This window comes from Lacerta agilis, chromosome 7 (genome assembly GCF_009819535.1).
Source record: "Lacerta agilis isolate rLacAgi1 chromosome 7, rLacAgi1.pri, whole genome shotgun sequence".
Classification (NCBI taxonomy): domain Eukaryota; kingdom Metazoa; phylum Chordata; class Lepidosauria; order Squamata; family Lacertidae; genus Lacerta; species Lacerta agilis.
This window is the reverse complement of record NC_046318.1, coordinates 38,698,410-38,719,886: the sequence shown is the minus strand read 5'-3', so window position 1 is coordinate 38,719,886 and position 21,477 is coordinate 38,698,410. Positions and strand designations below refer to the sequence as shown.

At 39.0% G+C, this 21,477-nt stretch overlaps 1 protein-coding gene across 2 annotated transcripts in view; it reads right to left on the bottom strand.

Moving 5' to 3' along the window:
* PIEZO2 (piezo type mechanosensitive ion channel component 2) overlaps positions 1–21,477 on the bottom strand; it is a 207,668-nt gene that overhangs the window by 60,614 nt on the left and 125,577 nt on the right. For both annotated transcript variants that reach the window (XR_004427021.1, XM_033154879.1), the window contains exons 8-15: positions 12,511–12,679; positions 11,894–12,022; positions 11,221–11,259; positions 9,880–10,018; positions 8,016–8,158; positions 6,398–6,634; positions 3,202–3,325; positions 1,238–1,515 (exon numbers count right to left, since the gene is read on the bottom strand). Coding sequence is in view for 1 of the 2 variants with exons in the window: in XM_033154879.1 (XP_033010770.1) it covers positions 1,238–1,515; positions 3,202–3,325; positions 6,398–6,634; positions 8,016–8,158; positions 9,880–10,018; positions 11,221–11,259; positions 11,894–12,022; positions 12,511–12,679 (1,258 nt within the window). In the remaining variant the exon portion in view is untranslated. The remainder of the gene's footprint in view (positions 1–1,237; positions 1,516–3,201; positions 3,326–6,397; positions 6,635–8,015; positions 8,159–9,879; positions 10,019–11,220; positions 11,260–11,893; positions 12,023–12,510; positions 12,680–21,477) is intronic.

Here is a 21,477-nt window from a genome sequence, read left to right as displayed (position 1 = left end):
TGACATGAAATTGGTTAGCATTTGGAGAAGATTATTTCCATGGGGGCACTCAGAATTATCTGTCCAGGAAGGCCCGCCAAACCACTTCCTGTTCTTTCTAACCACCAATGTAAGAGCTTTTCTTGGCTATGGTTGGTGTTGCCGCCATCAATTTTATTTTTTATATATATTCACAAAATTTTATCTTTTAAGTTACTTTGATCTATTACCTTCTTTTAGTAGATAAGGAACTAGCAAGTTTATTAAATTTTTATATCCAGAAAAAAAGATATGAAGAACCATGGCTGTTTTTCAGTTACAACACGTATGAGGCACTGAAAAGCTACAGCAGTAATCTAAGAAATCTGTCTCTATCCCATTGAAGGATAAGCCTATACTAGAATATGTGAGTGGGTGCATAGCTACAGTCCGTCAAAAGTTCTTTACACAGAGTTTGGTAAACAAACTTCATTTACTTTGTCAATAAGCCAGGTCTTCAGACATCACCTTCAGTAGGTGATGTCCCCCAGTTTATGTTAACTGCCAAGGACATTGTCAAGTAGACGCGGTCTAGGCAAGAAGGGGCATGGAGAACATAGTTCATAAAAGAGGAACTGGAGCTAACCATTGCTAATAGGGGAGATTTGCCATAAGACCTTGCCTGAGAGCTAAACAGATTGTATGCAAAGGACATGTTGCTGAACCTTTATAAATCCCATTGATTAGGACTCACATGTTTTTCTACTGAATTCTGTATTGTTTTGCTGACATTGCTACATAACCTCACTATTGCAGGAAAACACAGAGAGTGGCATCACTGTAAAAACTGGCTTTGATGTAAAATAATTAAGAGGGGCAGCTAATAGAGGGTCACATCTGTGCAGGGGAGGAAAGTATGAGAAGTGTCTCATTGCCACAATGCCCAGGAGAATGTACAGATGCCAGGAGAATGTATGAGGCAACTTTCACCCTAATGGCCAGCTAACTCCAGAGCCCTTGGTGGTTAGAAAATGTGTGCTTGCCACTGTCTTGTGCTGTACCCTTACTCTTAGAATCACAAGAACACTGAAGAGATGGTTAAATTCACACTAAAGAGTAATCCACACTATAGGACTTAAATTATTTCTAACCCAACCCTATTGCTTAGGACAAACAATTGCTGTTTTAAAAATATAGTAAGGGTAATTAAACATATACCCTGGTTACATTAATTGAAAAGTAACAAGCTGAAAAAAACTCTACATTTTGTTTAACTTACCTGATATAGGACTACACAGAACAAGAAGAGCATCATATAGATGATTTTGTACATGACAATTTTCCCTTCAAAGCTGACAAAAAAGAACATTCCTCCACAGACGTAAATCCAGTATTTAATGAACATAGCCATCACCAGGTTTCCCAGGACCTTCATTACATCTTCTTCCTCCTCCTCCTCTTCCTCCTCCTCCTCCTCCCCCCCTCTCTCCTCCTCTCCCTCCAATTGCTCCACTTCATTCTTTTGGGATTCTTCTTCATCTTTTTGGGAATCCTCTTCTGTAAATACAAAACATTATGAACTTTACTTTTGCTTAGTTCATATTACATGGTCTTGCATTGTTGGTAAAAACAAGAAGACTACTGTGTGCAGAGTGCAACTACACCGGGCAGGATACATAGCACAGGAAAAGCTAAGGCAGGTAAGGGAGCAGAGAGAAAAGAGTTCCTTATGAGGAAGAAAGGTAGAATTGGCTGTTAAACTACTCATATGAGGTGAGCTAATGCTAGGCCAGTACCCGCCAGCCTCCTTCTAATCCCATGGTAAAGGAGAGGGTGAGTAGCAGCTTGGAAGTTACCAGGTGTAGTTTAGGGGAGTGCAACTGGTTTGCCCAGACTGAGCACTGCAGGGGGCACCACAACAATGATATAGAATGGAAGGCTTGCATTATTGGGATCTCTGATTCACATAATGTTTGAATGCTCTACATTTGCATTTTATGCCATGGAACCATTCACCGACCTTGTCTTAGCTTCAGTGCTAATCAACTGAAATTGAGTCATTGTTTTCTAGATTCTGACTACTTTTACTATAAGATGAATGTATATGTGATTTGACCTCTATAGCTTGCCTCACTTGAATCATCTGGTCTACATATAAGTTGGGTAATTCAATGAAAACACAAACCTGTAGACTCAGTTTTCATTTTCATATACAGCTAATATGTTCTATATCATTTTAAATATCATTTGGTGAAGTTTCATTATCTGGCAAAAGTTTTTCAAAATGGCATTTTACACTTGAGTAAAGAAACAGAAGCAAGACATGCAAAATGACCCAGAATTTCTCTAATTCTCCCTGCTAAATTTGAGTTAAATTCCTCACTTAGTAAGGCAACGACCGTTTTATGCTTGTCCAATATGTGCGCGACAACACACGTGTGCATCACCACAACCTGAAAGTGGCCAGGAAAGGGGTGAAGGGAAGGGACATAACAGGGCAGACTTATGCACACTCTGCCGACACACACAGGATCCAGGAACGTAACCAGTGTTAGAAACTAAGATATGAAAGCTAAGAGCTAAATGACACCTTAAACCTAGGTTATAGGCACAACAACGGAATGTCTAGGTGTGCTTTTTATAACAAGAATACAAAGCTGAAAACAAATGAACTGCAGCTAAAATACTATGTTCATTTTTCACATGGTCTCTAGTCCTTCCCCTGCCCACCCTCCTAATATTCTTAAGAGGATCTCTTCTTCAGTCTTCAGAGGGTAGCTGGAAGTGGAGAGCCAGAAAAAGCTCCTCCTTTCCTTCCACTCTGCAGTTTTAATCTGAAATCTTAGGTGCAGTAACACACCCAGAGCTCAGAAACTGCTTGCGCTAATGAAATTCCGTCACATAATGAGCCTAGAACAATGGGAGTTTTGAACACTGAATGTATCCCCTGTGCAAAACAGTTGTTGCCTGTATTTCCCACCTCATTACTTCACAGTCTTTTCCTCATTTGCCCTGTTTCACTTTCCTATCAGCCGAGCTCCCCACACAATGTCATTTCTGTCAAAGTTACTTTCTTTGCCCTTTGCACCTTTCTACTACCGCTTCACTTTCCTCTTTGCCTCACTTTCCTCTTTGTCACACTTTCTCACGTTTGTCCCTTTTGGGCTCACAGATTGCGTTCAGAATGCACAGTATATTCTGCATTAAGCACTCTGATATCTTTTAAATGAAATCTGTATTTACCTTTTTCTTCACTCTCTTCTTCTTCAACTTTTACCTCTGATAAAACAGCTTCTTTTAACTGAAAAGCTTTCCGCTCAGTGAGATGTTGTCTGAGCAGTAGCCAAAATGTAATTGCAAAAAGAATCTGCACAGAGAAATGGGGAGGAGGAGAAGAGGGGGAAAGTTAGAACACCTAATATGTTGTTTAATATTCATTATCTAAAAGAATTACCTACGACATTGTACTTAGAGATGGACACACTCTGGTTGACACTGTAATTCAAGGATGGGGCAAAAGTGCCTCTGTAGATGTTTGATTACAGCTTCCACCATGCTATTCTATGCTGCTTGAGGATGGTGGCACTTAGAGTTTATGAATATATGGAGAGCCACCGGTTTCCATTCCTGCTGTTAATAATTTGTGAGAACTGGATGATATTGCTGAACTGGATGATATCTTCCAGACATTTGCCAACATAATCTGGCCCCCCAAATGTCTCAAGAGCCATCTTGATGCTAAGACTGTGGTTTTATTTGGGGATGAATGGTAAAATCAGACAACTATATACCTTTCATTCCATTTTTTATCTGTCACAAATATAACTATACACAAACTGCCTCCAAGAACTCTCTACCTGATTTGTGGGCAAAGAATTTGCGAGAACCATTAGTAGTAGCAATAGAACATATTCTTTGTCATTTTATAAGGATTTGCTTTGTTGTTTTGATGTTGCAACAACTATGTTGGCGGCCTGGCCACCATTATGCACAAAGCTCTAGATCTAGTTTCATTTTACAGAGTTTCCTCTAAGTATTCCCCACCATTTTTTGTGTGTGATGGTCACTAAATTTAGAGAAAATTTTGCAAAATGACCCTTTTTTCCACAAGAAACTTGTGAGAAATTTCAGCTCAGCTCCAGTAACAAGACATGACCCATGGACACAAATGACTCTCAGTGAACAACTCCTTATTCAGTGCTGTTTGTGCCTTTTGGTTTCAGTTTGCCAGCCAACTGGGCATGGCTGCCTCTGGTGGAAGAAGAAAAACATAGATAACTCTACTTTGCTTCTAATTTAGTTTCCTTTTCTTTATGAGAGACCCGGGGGGGGGGGGGGGCGGCAGAGAGACAGAGACAAAGGGGGCAGGATTGTGCTTGCTGGTGGGTGTAAAACAGGTCCTCATCTTCTTCCAGTTATGTTGAGGTACTTTTATATCCTTGATGTACTTCATATGATAACACAATCTTTATTTTCAGTGATCTGCAGGTTCTACTTATGATTTTGATAACAGACTATACATCTATCCAGTGCCTGCACTCTCCCTCATGTTATGTTATGTTGTGTCCTGTCGTTAGAGATTTGATTTGTAGTCAGTTTCCCTTAATCCCCTGGGTTGTTAAACCAGCAGCACTCTCACCTACTTAGGGAAAAGGCAGTGTTTTAAAAATATTGTCATTCCCTGATTGTTTTGTGCCTTGCATAGTCAGTGAGAACCATACCACCCATGCCAAAGTCATACTCAACTTTGCCTTTAGAATGCATTGTCTTAATTATTCACTGATTATCAACAGGTGGTTACAACATTCAGAGACTAATGTAGTTAAGCAGTATATAAATGTTTAAATAAAATAAAATAAAAAGAATAGAACAGAACAGAATAAATAAAGCATTGTGCAACCTCATCTTCAGAGGCTTAGGGTTGTACCTTCATGTATAAAGAATAAGTGAAATAGCACTTTATTCTCCTTTCTCAAAGACAGCGATAAGCACATTTACTCTGTGACTGATAGGTTCTGTATTTCATGGTTCTTCCTTTATCTCTTTTGCATTTTCTAATGCGTACAAATGCCTACACAGAATATTCACTGTGCTTCCATTTTCAAAATCTCCCTGGAGAGCAGTCTCTTCTACAAAGCAACTCATTTTCTATTTAAGAGCACATACTTTGAAAAACGAAACAGAGAGAATTATGGTCTATTTATCTGTCATTTTCTATTGAAAGCAAAATTTAATTTATGTCTAAAACAACAGAGTGTCTTTTATTCAGTGAAATATTTCTAGGGTACGTCCCTCACTTACTATGGTGTATACATTTATCTTTTTTGTTGATACCATAATTTCATTTTTCTGAAAGCCACTGCTTTTAGATAAGACATTTTACAAAGCAACCAGTCAAAGTTTATGGCAAAGTTGCTGGCAACATATTAAAGCAGTTAAATCTCTTGAGAGAAATTTATAGCATCAATGAGAGAAAGTGTACAACATATCCAACAGAACCTCTGGACCATTTAATCTGTTTTAAGAGCACTAATGCTGCCTTTGAGAGAAGATAATATAGTGTTTGCTCATTTTCACATTCATTATAAATTAAGGAGTAGCCAGCAGGGAATATGTAGTAAAGAATTCACTTTGAGAATCTAGTGCATCATAATGAAGGTGCTTAGGCTAGTGAGACAAAGGAGTAATGAAATGCAATACACATTTTATTGGTGGGATCCATGAAACATTTTGTACCTACTTTGCTTCAGAAAAAAGACTACTAAATGTGATATTATATTTGAGCTTTCACACAACATAAAAGCCACTTCTTGTAATCTAGTATAATATAGTGAAAGTTTAGCATTCGTTCCCATGTTAATTAGTGGCAGAAATAATCTGTTTGCAACACCGGTTAAGCCAAAAAATTGAAGAAGTAAAGTTATGAAATTTGGGCGGTATACTAGTATAAATTTATTTCCTGCTGTTTTCATAGATCAATAATGGGAGAACAGAAGCATGTATGTGTTGAAAGAGTGGGGCTATAGTGACATTGTCCAATGATGGTGCCATTGTTCTGCCATTCTACTCCCACTAGCGTAAATGAAATTTTGTGTGACATGCCGTTATATCGGTCAAGAAGTCACAGCTCCATAAAGCAACGGGTACTATAATGTGAAATGAATTTTAGAAGCTGGGACAGAAACAGCAGCATTAAAATCAAGGAAACTATTGCAATATTCCCTACATCTGAATGCACCCCAGGTATGCCCACACAGAGGTGCTTTAGGTATACACATACAGGACTTTTTAGATCCTTCTCATAGCTTGCACATAGCTTGTATTTTTTTCAACAACAACAACAATAGTCCTTTCACTTCTTTTACTTCTAATGTAAAATCCTGTATGAACTGAGGATCTCATTGGCTTCATATTGATTCCATTTTAAAACATTATTTACCTTTGATGCTAATTCTGTAGGAGCTTTCCGTTCTAGAAATCCTGAAACCGTCGGAAGTTCATTCTCATTCAGATCAATACTCCATATGTACTGAAATGTTAATAACAAGTTTCCATATACCACCATAAAAGGTGAACTGATCATAGCATATTTCCTTCGATCACGAAGCATCCAAAGTATGCAGGACCATATCAACATCACAAATGTCAACCAGCTATGGTAAGTAATACTCCAGGCCTTAAGAGAAAAGAAAAAGAAATGGGAGCATTATGTCCATTAAAAGGAAAACATGAAAGCACATGGTTTTCTTAACAGTGCTAAGTTTCTAAGTCAGAGGTGCATCCTATTCCCATTAGTTGTTGAGAATTGGGAAGCTGCTGTTTGTAAAGCTGACATAAACTTTCACAACTGATTAGTTTTTCTAGGAGAATTAGTTAACACTGAGGCACTTTTCTCCTTTATTTTATGTCTTTATATTGCAACAGCAGAAACACTCCAGTCATCTGAAAATCCAGCAAAGATTAGCAATGTGCATGTGTTTTCATATTAATATAGACAATGGCATAAATAGCTAATAACTGGAATTTAATATGGTTGTTTTTTTTAATAAAAAAAACCACCATGATTTACTGTTAGCTTAAAATTGATTGATTGTTAAAAAAAGATGACCTAGTTTGAGTTCTGAGTTTTACATAATCAGGAAGCCTCAGGCTCGTGAGCTCCCCACCATCCTTCTTCCACATGGCCAGGAGAACTTCTGCATCATTTAGTTTCATTTTTATATGAGGAGCCCTGTTTGATCAGACCAAAAGCCAGCATCCTGTTACAGTGGTACCTTGGGTTAAGAAGTTGATTTGTTCCGGAGGTCCGTTCTTAACCTGAAACTGTTCTTAACCTGAAGCACCACTTTAGCTAATGGGGCCTCCCGCTGTTGCCGCGCCGCCACAACACGATTTCTGTTCTCATCCTGAAGCAAAGTTCTTAACCCGAGGTACTATTTCTGGGTTAGCAGAGTCTGTAACCTGAAGCGTCTGTAACCCAAGGCACCACTGTACTTCAGCATCCTATTCTTACAAAATCACAGCTTGCTGTGCCATACTATCTAGAGATCAAGGTTTGAAAATTTCAATATAAGCTAACTTAAAACCATGAATTATAAAACTGGCTTATTTAATCAGTGTTTGCTTTAAACCATGTTTCTTGGTTTGTACAAAGACATAATTGAGCACAACGCTAAGCATGAATCATGGTAACTTTTATTTGGATTGTTTAGGACTACAACATTTAACAACAAATTTAAACTCCTGCTCTTTGCTATCTCAGGACCAAATGGAAGTTGTAATGAAAGTAGTATTTCTACATTACAGCAGATAAAGGATTCCAAGGGACAATACACAAATGGTTGAAGAATCAGAGCATTAACATGAGGAAAATATTTCATTAGATGAAGCATGTTTGTTTCTAATGCCGAGTGAAAAATTACAAATTTAAAAGGAATAACAATTATAATGATCAATTATAATGATCAATTGTAGGACCTTGATATTTTGGTAACACTGCCCAGTTACCAAATGGACATTTGTTATCAGAGCTGTAACAAAGATGTTATATAACCTACCATCATGGCAATCAGAGCACAAACATAACTTTGCTTCATGATAAAATGGAAAACTGTGACCATTGCATGAACTTTGGGATTCACTTCTTCCTCAACATTTTCTTCCTCATCCTCTTCTTCCTCTTCTTCCTCCTCTTTCTTTTCTGAGGGGACAAAAAGAACTGCGTGAGTTGCAAAACTCAACATGAATTGTATTCAAAGGCTCCCTTTTGGGGATTGTCTCGTTCATGGAAGATTTCTATTTATGTTAGATTTCTGTTAACTGAAGCTCATTGAAGAGAACTTTTGGATCTATTAATGGTATGACCATGAGGCTCCAAATCCTTTTTTTCTCATAAGGATAATAGTAGAAGTGGCTATCACAGTATAGAACATTCAGATGCTTGGTAATTTAAATTGGATGTGTAAATCTGTAGTATTTTCATGCTATTATAGTCTGTATTTGGGGTTTTATGATTTGAGAAAGTGTGTTGTATCTCAGTCTCCTGGAAGCATCTCAACTTGTGGAGCAATCTCCTGTGCAGAGGACGGAACTACAGAGAAGTGTGGAATGCTCTGGGTGGGGAAGATTAAGCCAGAATACCAAAAAATATATTTTTTCACAAGTTGAAGAAAGTGGGGGTGCCTTCTGCTCCCACTCATGGGAAAAACTTATCTTACTATCTCACTCTAAATGTGAAAGAGGCTTTTTCACAAGGACATGAGGGACAATTCATAACAAAAGACATGGGTGGGCAGTTCCTAGGACATACTGAGTTAATGAACTGTCATGTCACATGGTGAAGGAACAGCCATTGGGGCATTTCTGCTTTCAGCAAGGCACTCCAGCCAATCCTAAAGTGAGTGAGCTTGGAAGTTCTCAGGAAATGCCCAAAAGGAACATTCTTGATATTCTCTACATAATCTATTACCAGGGGCAGAGCAAGAGGGGCGGGGGGCCGCCCTGGGTAGCGCCCGGGGGTGACACTCGGGGCAGGGCCCCACCCCCCGTGATCGGCGCCTCCAGCCAGTGGCAAAAAAAAGCCGCTGAAAGGGGGCTTTCAGCAGCTTTTTTCACCGCTGGGCTCCCTGAGTGGAGCCAGGGAATGGAGAGGGGCGGGCCAGCGAGGAGGGGTTTCACTCCTCCCCGCTGGCCCACCCCTCTCCATGCCCCGGCTCCACCATCCAGTGGCGAAAAAAGCTTTTTTCGCCACTGGCTGGGGTCCCTGAGCGGAGCCGGGAAATAGAGAGGGGCGGGCCAGTGAGGAGGGGTGTCACCCCTCCTCGCTGGCCCACCCCTCTCCATGCCCCAGCTCCGCCAGCCAGTGGCGGAAAAAGCTTTTTTCACCGCTGGGCTCCTTGGGTGGAGCTGGGCGGGCCAGCAAGGAGGGGCGTCACGCCAGCCACAAGTGTCATGCCCGTTCGCTGGCGTCGCTCCGTATGCATGCGTCATGACGTCATGCACATGGAGCAACGCCCCGCCCCTGGGGGTGCCGCTTGGCTTGCTGCCCCCAGCAGCCAAGCGGCTCGCTACGCCCGTCTATTAGCAATGTGTTCTTCCCCTTGCTGAAAAGGGGACGGGAACGGACTTTTCAGAAAATGCAGAAAGGGCACTTTAGTGTAAGCGGGGTATGCTTGCTGGTGGGTACTCATTTATTCCCAATAGATCCCAGAATTAATTCAACCAGGTGCTAACTGGCATGTGTTTGGATCATCACTGAGTCACACAGCAGGACCTTTTTCTGCCCACCACAATCATGTATTCATTGCTCATAGCCAAGCCAACCACACTTCTTAATAACAATGTATTCCTATCGGGCATGTGGGACAGAACAAATGGGCACAAAAGAACAAGTGTTTATTTCCCAAAAAAATTCACTACTACCTAAGTCATCAACTGTTGGGTCCCATTTGTAGTGCGGTCTTGAATACATATCTACCCTCGCAGGCCCATTCTCCATGGGACATAATGGGTGTATGCTCTGATAGTCTACAGGTGTACCATTCACTGTTACTAGAAGGACCTGTTGAATGAAAGTTAGAGAAAATGAATCCTTTTAAAATAAACACTATACTAGACATTTTTATCACTTTTATTGTGAAAAATATCAATGATGCATAGTAATCTATCCACAGTTGCCATACACATTAAATATCAACTATTACATGATTAACGGACAATCAGAAGTCCAAACAATTCTCACACATGACAAAATGCAACATCCAAATTGGTCTAACACTACTGTCCTAAAGGTAAAGGTAAATGACCCCCTCTTGTCCCCAGGCGCTGTCTATATCTTCTCCAGAGGGTTGCAATAACCCCCGGAATAAATTTAGGGGGTATACAGAGAGAGGAGAGAGAGAGGTAGTTGTGTTGCATAGTCAAAAGCCTTTGCACTTGCAGAACTGTTTATATGGATGCTGCCCATGAATGGCCACCCACCTATTTCAAAATATCTCAAAGTCTGGCAGAAAATCACGCACCTACTTCTGCTTCTAAGCTGTTTGCAGGCAGATAACTTGAAAGGCTAGGATTTTCTATTGAGCCAGATGGTGCTGTTGTTGTGCCTGTTATTATTAATTATGGGCTGTATCCAACACTGCAGCTCTGCTGGTACAACATACTTCAATGCACACAATGGAACTTCCTGTTTCCTCTAACCCCTGTACTGTTTGGGAGACCATTAGGACCAGATTTGGGGATGTGCAGGGGGAGGAAAGGAAACTGAACTCCTGTTGTGCTAGTGAAACTCTGCTGGAGCAGTATTGGATACAACTCAGAATTTGTAGGATTCCCAGTAACAAAACGTCTCAGGGAAGCAAACAACTGTTAATAAAATACAAAATAAAAATCAGTAATATAATCACAATATCCTAAGAATAATTGAGTAGTACAATACATAGTGATAAAACAGCAAACAGCAGCAGCACCATGTTGTTAAGCCTCATAAGCCAAATGGAAGATATTTTTTTCAGCAGGTGTTTAGAAGATGTGCTGGGGGGTTAAAAGGATATAAGAGTCTCCTCGCTTTAGATGTTGCTGCTCAACAGATGAGGACTGGGAGGAGCATAGCCTTGGGGATGGGGTGAACTGCATGTCCCCACAGTCCCTTTGGACTGTACCGCTGTCCCTTGTGTGAGTAATGTGTGAACAAGGCTTATCTCTAAACAATATAATCAAAATTCACAGTGCAAATTAACTTCAAAAATGAGACAATGTACTAACATCAGATGGCTTGTGATCATCTTGAGTCATTGAGAGAAGCTGCAAAAGCAAGGCAAGAATAGCTTATTAGTTAAGAATTATAGCTGAAGCGTAAAATATTCTTAATAGCTTTAGGCGTTGGTTCTGAATGGACCATTTGCTTTGAGGAATGTGTTAATCACTGCATGCATATCTTCTACTACTATTCTGCTGCTGCTGCCACTGCCAATTATTATTATTATTATTATTATTATTATTATTATTATTATTATTAACATCTATTTTCCAGGCTACAACATTGTTTCTAGTTGAAGGTTCAAACACAAGGTTGAAACACAATTATGATGCTAACTACTTTTGAGAAATCCTGCAGTGCTACATAGAAGGCTATTGTTAAAAGAAAAGCAGTCAAAATTCCCAGTAGATGCACACAAGCCCACCTAAAACAACTTTTTCATGCAGCTTTTATGTCAAATGTTTGAAAACCAAGAAACTAGTTAAAATCTGGAGATGCTGAGTGGTACATTTACACTCCAATATTTGTATTTTTTAAGTGTTTGTAGCAACATTCACTCCTATGTTGTGCTTAAAATTGTACAAACTGTATCATCATACAAAGTCAGAAACATGGAACATGGCACTCCTGATTATTAACTGGATAATTATAATCCGACTACTTTATATTTGACCTTACTTTTCTTTCATCAGTTGTGTAGCGGCTTGTATACCACAAACTGCGCCTTCTTTCTGCCGTCATTTGGACATGGGTGCAGTCTGTTTCCTCTTCCCTGTTACCAGATTTATCATCATCATCAGGTATATGCTAAAGAACAAATGGCTATGTTAACTCCAGAATAACCAGTTATTTAGCTGCTAATATTCACTTTAAAAATGGGGGAGGGGGATTTTCCTGCCAAAATAAATAGGATTAAATTTATATACCACCTTTCATCCAAGGCAGGCTTCCACATCCTCGGCCCTCCAGATGTTTTTGGCCTACAACTCCCATGATCCCTAGCTTGCAGGACCACTGGTCAGGGAGTATTCACATCACCAGAATGAATAAGTAGAGCATGCACTCATAAAGGCCATGTTATGTCACACCACATATAAGGTATCTGAAGAAGTTAGTTATTCTACTAACATGTAGTTCTGGCCTGAATTACATACAACAGGTCATCCCTTGTTAGTAATTCACAATGCACATTTGTTAAATTTTATGCACAAATATTGCCACATCCTGAAATTATGTCTACACTCTTTTCCTGAATATTTTCTCATTACTATATAGGAAGAAGAGAGTTGTTTTACCTGTACAATAGGTTCATGGAGCCAAAGTCGAATGAGAGTTGCTAGGGTATAGTATAATAGCAGCACCAAGATGGGGCTAGTATGGTGATACCAAAACAACTTTTGGTTAGTTATAATTTTCCAAGTGCTTGAACAGTTGGTCTGAATAACTGAAGTGACACCAAATAATCTGTTGAAATGATAAAACAGGAGGCATTACATAAACAATACAGATTATCATTATCAAGAGATTTTGACTGTCTGAATTCATGGCTTCTTACTCATTCAGCACAAAGTCCCTACAATTGTATCAGGAATTCGGATTAGCAAATAATTCTGGCTATTGCCTTTGGTAACTGAGACCTCATTCAACTTCTACATTTTTGTGTGTGAATATAATTAAGCATGAAGATATTACCTGCTTTGTCTTCTTTTCTTGGGAAACATTTCTCTTTAGTTTCTTTGTTTAAAACTTTGTTTTATTTGGTCTACTAAAGAATCTAGATTTTGCCAACCTACAAAGAGATGCCTCTGAGTAATTTCACCAATTCTAGTCTCAGTTAGATTTAAATCACTGGTGCCTATGTGCAAGCTGTTTTGATGGGTATGTAGTGCTGCAAAGCCGCTGCATATAACAGCTCGTCCACACCTTACATTTAAAGCACATCCAATGCAGGTTTCCTCAACCTCAGCCCTCCAGATGTTTTTGGCCTACAACTCTCATGATCCCTAGCTAGCAGGACCAATGGTCAGGGATGATGGGAATTGTAGTCTCAAAACATCTGGAGGGCCGAGGTTGAGGAAGCCTGCTCTAAACAGTAGTCTTCCCTCTCAGAGAGCCACAATTCCACTATTAACAAGCTGTAATTGCCAGGATTATTTGGGGGGGTCATGTGCTTTAAACATGTGCTGGATATGCTTTAACTGTATGGTGAGCCTCTGCCCTCAGTCGTGGGCATAAGTTCTTACCAGCTGCACTCTGATCCAGTAGGTTCATGCCTATGAGAGATTTAATGATGATGCAAAGCCACCATATAACCAGCTGGCTTCTGCAGTCACTGCAGTGTTGACATGCCCTATGTACGTTCATGCAGCTGCATTAAACTTTTGAAAGCGTTTCTCAACAAGATGGCTGTTTACAGGACCCAATTAAGGGAGCTGGCTGAGCAAAGACCTCCTGCCCTTCCCCAATTAGTCTGTGTGTGCGATTATCTCTGTAAGTTTGCAGAAAAGGAAAAGTTTGTGTTTTCCAAGGGTAAATGAATATTCATAACCAATCTACAGAGCGACCATAACATGAGCAGTATTTCAGGTTATACAAGCCACAGATAACTTTATAACTGTTCTGAGGAACATTAAACAAACATCAAACTGGAAAATAGTAAAAACAAAACAAAAAAACAGATGGCTGACACATTGTTGCTCTGTCAATTCATTTCCCCAGCAAAAGTTTACTGAATTAATGCAATCATGTCTCTGGTGTATATGTGCTGTGGTCTGCTCTTCCTGACACATTCACAGCCTATGACCTTGATAAATGCAAGATACTGATTGAGCATTAAAGTGCATAATGATGTAAGAGTAGAAATATTGCTGTTCTCTAAAAAAAACAGGAAAATGTTTTTCTTCTACTTCCACCTACGGCAGAGTAGCCAACTGTGGATATATCTATCATCGCAAAGACCAGACTACTTTAAGATGGGTTCATCTGAAAATGGAGGCATGCACCCTACTTTTGCTAATATTCATGTATCCCTGCAGGTTTCATCCCCCAAAAAGTCTTAAACTGGGGAGAGAAGAGGTGGTGGGGGATAACAGGCAGAAAAGAAGGCTTACTCCCACACATGATATGCATTTGTGGGTCTCACCTTAGCTGAGGCTTATTGGCAGAGGGCCCTCTACAGGAATGTCGATTTCAGCAGGTGACTCACCTGTACCAACCCCACACACCATTCATGCATTCATTCATTCATTCATTTATTGCTGCTTCTGAGCACTGTCTTATTCTTGTAGTGTATAATTACTGTTTGGTTGCACAGCCTAGAATTTTAAATTTAATTAAAGGTTCACATAGAAATCTTATTTAAAATCTGCAGACAACAACTATCATTTGCAGATGGGGGGGGGAACCAGCTTTGGGATCACACGCATCAATGCTAACCATACTTTCTATCTTAACCAAGAGGTTGAAGATTTGCAAATCCTGGTCAAGAATAATGTAGTTAGTACTGCCACATTTCTTCCCATATAACACCTGCTATGTATCCCTCTATGTCAAATACTCAAATGCAATAATTATAAACATTTTAATAAGAAATGGTGACACTGAAGAAAGAAATTATTAACAGTTCTAATACATGAAAAGCAGCACAGCTTTACTTCAAGAAGATGCATTCAATTTTCAGTTATCTAAATTTGTGCAAGCACTTCTGACACCTGGATTGTATGCTTTCTAAATGACATCGTATGTTTCAGGTACTGTAGATAAATATATTTGTAATGTAAGTATGCAAAGGATTTCACACACATGCATAGGTTATTACGTCAATATATACAGAACAATCCTGTAAGGCAATGTCAGTATAATTCTCTTATTAACTATTGATACATTTCTTTCATCAGAATTTATCTTCACAAAACAGAATGACTGTCTCCATACGCAAACATCCATCACAAGTCACTTGAGTACTTTATTACTTAATGACTGAGGTCATCCAATGTTGTTAACCATTATGCTCTGACAAGGATCACCACTTTCCACTAATAAAAAGCCACAAATTCTAAATCTCCATGACATTGTATAGATACAATGTTTATCTATGATAAAAAATGCATTTTGTTATAAAACAAATGCAACGTCATGACTGCATTTGTCCACAAAAGCTGGAATCCAGTTAACCATAACTAAACAGCAACAATCTAGAAACCTCTATTGACTTTCTTCTACATTACATACTAAGCAAAGCATAACCACAGGTTACAAAAATCCCTATGTTACAGTGTGTACAAGGTTTTCTTCAATCACTTGTAAAATCACTACCGTAACAGTGACAGTGCATGTACTTTAAAAATCAAAAGTGCTATTCCTCTTGTAACTATAGTGCAGGCATCCCCAAACTCGGCCCTCCAGATGTTTTGGGACTACAATCCCCATAATTCCTGACCACTGGTCCTGTGAGCTAGGGATGATGGGAGTTGTAGTCCCAAAACATCTGGAGGGCCGGGTTTGGGGATGCCTACTATAGTGTATATAGTTACACTATACAAATACACTGTTACAGTCAAGAAAATACAGAGCGAGCGCGCGTGCACACACACACACTGTTACTTTTGTTTTAATATCATGTTTTTTATTGCTCATTCCCAGATTCCTCTATACCTCTTTTCTGCTGAATCTTAGTTTCCATTGCTTTAACCGAATCAAAGCTTTTCTGGCAATGGCAAAACCAGCACTGTTATAACATTCCTTCTGGCAACACTTTTTCTATTAAACAGAACTAATCTGAAATGCAGAGGGGCTGAACATAAAACTCTGAATAATTTTAAGCCTGTGGGTAAATGTCAACCATGTAATCAGGGCAAATACTATCATTAGGCCAACAAGGCAGCAGCTTAGGGTGCAGACCCCAGAGGGGCACAGCAATAAGGATAAAGGTAAAGGAGCCCTGGACGGTTAAAACCAGTCCAAGTGCTCATCTTGCTTTCAGGCTGAGGGAGCCTGCGTTTGTCCACAGAAAGCTTTCTGGGTCATGTGGCCAGCATGACTAAACTGCTACTGGCGTACAGAGGACCATGAAGAGTGCCAGAGCGCATGGAAACATTGTTTACCTTCCTGCCATAGTGGTATCTATTTATCTACTTGCACTGGTATGCTTTTGAACTGCTAAGTTGGCAGAAGCTGGGACAGAACAATGGGAGCTCAACTCGTCACGGGGATTCGAACCACTGACCTTCTGATCAGCAAACTCAAGAGGGTAAGTGGTTTATACCACAGCGCCATCTGTGTCGCTTGTACTGACCTTTGTGCTTTTCATTTTCTACAGGACATTTGTTTTTGAAAATTGAAGTTAGCAGGGTTGGGGGGCATTGCAAGTAGTTAGTTATGTAGTTGTGTAATGTTTTGAAGTTAAGTGGAAAAAAATTATGAACCATTATTTCAGAGATAACTGCAAAAGAAAAGCTGTTACATCCTGAAAATGCTGCAAAACATAAACATTAACCAAACCAAGTGTTGCTCAGTGACAAACTTATCTAGTGTTACTTATCAGTTTGTTTTCCTTGTATGTTTTATATAGAGGCTGGTGTTGCTTTATGCATTTATTCATTGTTAACTTTTTATCACTCTTGTTTTTAACAAACTTGGTGGCAGGCAACAATAACACACAAAACTTATTTATTTAACATGAACTAGAATCAACCATGAACTTTTATTTGCCGTCAAACCTGCTATGCTTAGAACAAAATTTCAATATTAAACTTTTTAAAAATATAATAGATTGTTTTGGCTGTGTAGATCCAGGATATCAAGACAGCATATTTCATTTAAGCAGTATTAATCTGCCAACAACAAAAAAGTCCTCTTCTTAGATTCTGACACCTGCAAAAGATCTATACTGTCAAATAATCCTAAGTAGTTCTGTTGCGATATAAGCACACTGCATACCCTATTTCCTTTCTGTTTGGCCAAACCAGGTTGTGTCACCACCTGCTTCTGACCCAGAAGCACAGCAAGTGATCTCCTGCAACTGACCTCGAGTTCTGGCTCTGAGTAGACATTGTGATGGGAGGTGCTCCCACTATTGCTATACCCTGCAGGAAATACTAAGCACAAGGAACAATATTCCCTGCTATCAGAGAGAAGACCACCCAGATTAAAACATGCAAGCACAGGGATCCATATAGATTGCAAAGGGCTATCTTAAGCCATTACTAGCATTTTATTGCTACCAAATGCATAGGCACTAACAACACAAAATATATTTTATATCAAATCATGCAAGTGCCATCTTATGTTCCCTGAGGATCTTAAGTAAAGCTCTGAAGAATGGTAGTAAGAACTAATCCAGACTTTTTTATACTTTGAAAATTTGTTCTACAAAGCTATTTTAACTTAGTGAGGAAGTGATGAATAATGTGATCTACAATGACTTGAGAGCACCTTCCAGATGTTCTATAAAAATAGTAACAATGGAAATCTGGCTATCAAGCTTTAACAGATTTTAGGATAATGGGTATAGTTTCTACTATTATTCATGTTTTCATCCACTTTCTTTTTGATCAAAAATGTGTTGATGATTCTTGTAGGCAGTGGGCTCCACATTTTTTTTTAAAGCCTACACAAAGAGAAAGAAAAAGAGAGTGCATCTTGCTAACAGAACTATGTCCAAGCTGGTCCTAATCTTTCAACTTCTATAAATATACTCATCAGAATGGGTTGGATGAGATATGATTTTTACAGTTAAGAGGAAAGTCAGCAACAGATGTCACCTGAGGAGGAGATGTGGCTTGGCCTCAGGTCTCAAGTGCCAGATAGAGAAAACTAAAGGGCTGTATTTGGTTTCTGAGTGTGATTTCTCACTCCTGGTTTAGAAGCACCCAACACAAGTCAGAAAAAAAAACTTGCTTAACAAGACTCCAAGGGTACTGCTGCAGGAGACCTGGTTTAACCATACAGTGCTAGCCCAATTTGGAGCTATTTGCTTTTCCATATTAATTGACAGCAGCAGTCAAGCACTGTACCTTAGGTGTCTTATACATGCCTCAGGCCAGCCTAATTTATTCTACGTAAGTGTTGTATAGATAGAGACATTGTGGTTGGGATGCCTTTTCCTCCCTCCTCCTCCTCCCTGCTGTTGCCTCACTACTGCTACACCACTTTGTCACCACCTCCAATGCAGTAGCATTCTCACCCACCAACGTTGCATACTGAGGGAGGAAGGCAATGTGGCTCAGCTGGCTGTGTCTGCACCATTTTGTTGCAATTGTAGCAAACAAACAATCTAGCAGGAGGAGGTGAGAGGAAAAGGCAGTAGAGGGGCAGAGGTGGCAACTGTGAGCTGCCTCAGTATAATGGCTGCTTCAATACCACTTAACATTCAGGACAATCTTTTAAAAAACAGATTAGATCAGGTTCAGGTTCATGGAAAACATACCTCCCATCAGCAATTATGCCACAGCATTCTGTACTAACTGCAGTTCATGGATCAATTAGAAGAAAAGCCCCAGATACAATGTACTGCAGTAATCCAGTCTAGAAGTTACCAATGCATGGACTATTGTGGGCAAGCTATCCCCACCCAGTAATGGCCACAGCTGTTGTACCAGCAGAAGCTGATTAAAGGCACATATTCTTTTAAGAGCCAAAAGGTTGCTACAAAAAAAAGTGGCGAGTTGAAAGAGCTTTCTTCTTCTTCTTTGAATTACTTCCAAGTATGACTCAATAAATTTCTAGAAACCTGTCTGCGACATCAGGTTGTGGGCAAATTAAAAAACAGTGCAAATTATGTGCCTTTAGGAAAAGTAGTTCATGGTTAACTCAGAAAGCCCACCAAGCTGGTGTAAAATACTATTTTGAGATGTTTGAGAAGTGTCAAAGAGCATTATTTCTGCTCTACAAAATGATGAACAGGCAGTTCCTACAATAAACCTCAAACACAGGAGAGACTATGAGAAAGAACACAAATGAAGAGTGCAGGGAAGCTATATTAGGAGGTGTATTTTGGAATTAAGAGGTACATCCTGGAGTGTCCTAGAATAATGAATCAAAATCAACTGAAGAGCCTAGCAAATGTCATCCAAAAGAAACTGGAGCTAGAGGCATCAAATTTCAAGGCTGCATAGCAAATTAAACTCTTCAGCTACAGACATTAATCTCATTGGGCCAGTGTTCTTTGTACATTGCAAAATAATGCCCATGATCTATAGCCAATTTGTTTTAGAAGAAAAGGTACACCAGTACATGTCACATGGGAGGGTTTGTCTGCTTTGCTATTAATCGTACAAACAAGTCAAATAGGTTGAAGCTCTGAAGCATCTGCAAGTGTGAGTGGTATTTTTCCTTTATTAGGGCAGGTGGCTACATACCACAGAACATTTATCTAATTCCAATCTATTTCAGAGCAAAATATCCCTATTTCTGGTACATCTCAGGGAAGTGCCTTAAAATGTTTCTACGACAGTTAAGAGAAATATGTGTTTAGTTCAAATACTTTAGCATCACAAATTGAGGTTCAACTAGATAGGGTCAACTTTGGATCTTCATAATGTAGGAATAGTCTGAGACTGTGTGGGAGTCGGACTATTCTAGTTCTGAAATAGTCCTGGGAAACATGAGCAAGAGACTGGGGGTGAGGAAAGCCTTTCAGCCATTAGCTGGTTTGGCTTTTACTGATTCCATATCTATTGCATCATTTGTAATTAATTTCCATTTTGTTAATATAAGAATTCCCACTTGCTTTCTTTACTTTTGCTCATTGCCTTCAACAAGTGCCACAGATAAACAACCGAACGGGGTTCTTTTTTCTAACCTACAATGCTCAGTTTAAGTGTTGGACAGGATTTTGGGACTGGTCAGATGAGGATAGAGCCATCAAAAAAGGTGAAGAAATACTCCAATTGAATAGTTGGAGTTATTGAGCGGTTGCTAGGGAGCTGAGTGCTGACAACCTATTGAAGGCATCCTCAGTCTCTTTCCAAACCTGCAGTTTCCAGCTAACTCTGAAGTACTTTTCCTAATGAAAAAACCTGTAACTGATCCTCCCTCCCCTGGCAGTAGCTACTGATTTGAGTAACTGTGGTGACTTTTGTTCCCCACCTTGTATTTTCAAAATTTTAATATAGCAATATATTTTTATATTATTCTAATTTAATGTTTATATTGCTGTTGGCGGATTTGATAGGAACCTATCTGCAAAAGCAGCTTAATTTTTTTAAAAAAGTAATTAAAATTGTGGGTATGATTGTCAATAGCCAATAATATTCTGTTTCTGATCTGATTTCATTCTGATGTAAAATCATCTCTCCATATTTATTTATTAATATTGATGATGATGTAAAGAACCTCTGTACTTCACTCACAGGTTTTTTATTTTATCTTCATTTATTTGTACATCTTTCTGATCTTTTATATCCATATTCTCAAAAATCAATAAATATCTTTTTTTTAAAAAAAAAGTTAGTATAGGACGAACAAGATGATCCTAATCCTGCAACAGCATTTTTGTAATGAAATTTCATTCAGTGCTTCAGCCAAGAAGTGTTGGTCTTCGTACAAGACATCTAGTTATACAAATAATTAAATGCATATTGTTTTCCTCTCTTTTCATTATAGTTTGACAGAATGAAGAGGATTGCTTTCCACCAGTCAAGTTTAAATGTTTCAGCATCAGTTCCAAATTTCCAACAACCTTTCTTGCCTTGCATACTTTCCACTAGCTTCTCATTAGGTTGGCAGTGCTGCTTCTGCTCTGTCAATAGTTAAACAAATATTCCATAACACCGAAAGCCAAATTCTGCAAGTTCATCAAATATAAAATAAATTATGCAAATATAATTTGGTCCAATAACTTAAGTAATTTGTATTAAACTCAGACACTAGTATTTAAAGTACAAGTCAGAACAGTAGAAAATCTTGTAGGCATAATGATGGAAACCTATTCTGCAGCTTGTGGAATATGTATTCAGAGCCAAGCAGTAAAATACTGTGTCTTCTCAGAAGTGTGCCAGTCATTTGATGGATTTAATGGCAGTATATTTCATGTTTGCTGAACTAATCTGTAAGAATACTAGGATCTTGAAAATCTGTTTGAAACTCACTTATATCATTATATTAAAAAAAATGGTGACCAGCATTTCTAAATATATGTTAAGGGTGCCTAGGAGATTTGTAGCAGGTAAATTTTTGGAAGCTGGTTAAGACAGTGTAGTTGGAAATGTAAGTTTATCCCTTTGTTAACAAAAGAAAGCATTTATCCTCACTATTATGTTAAT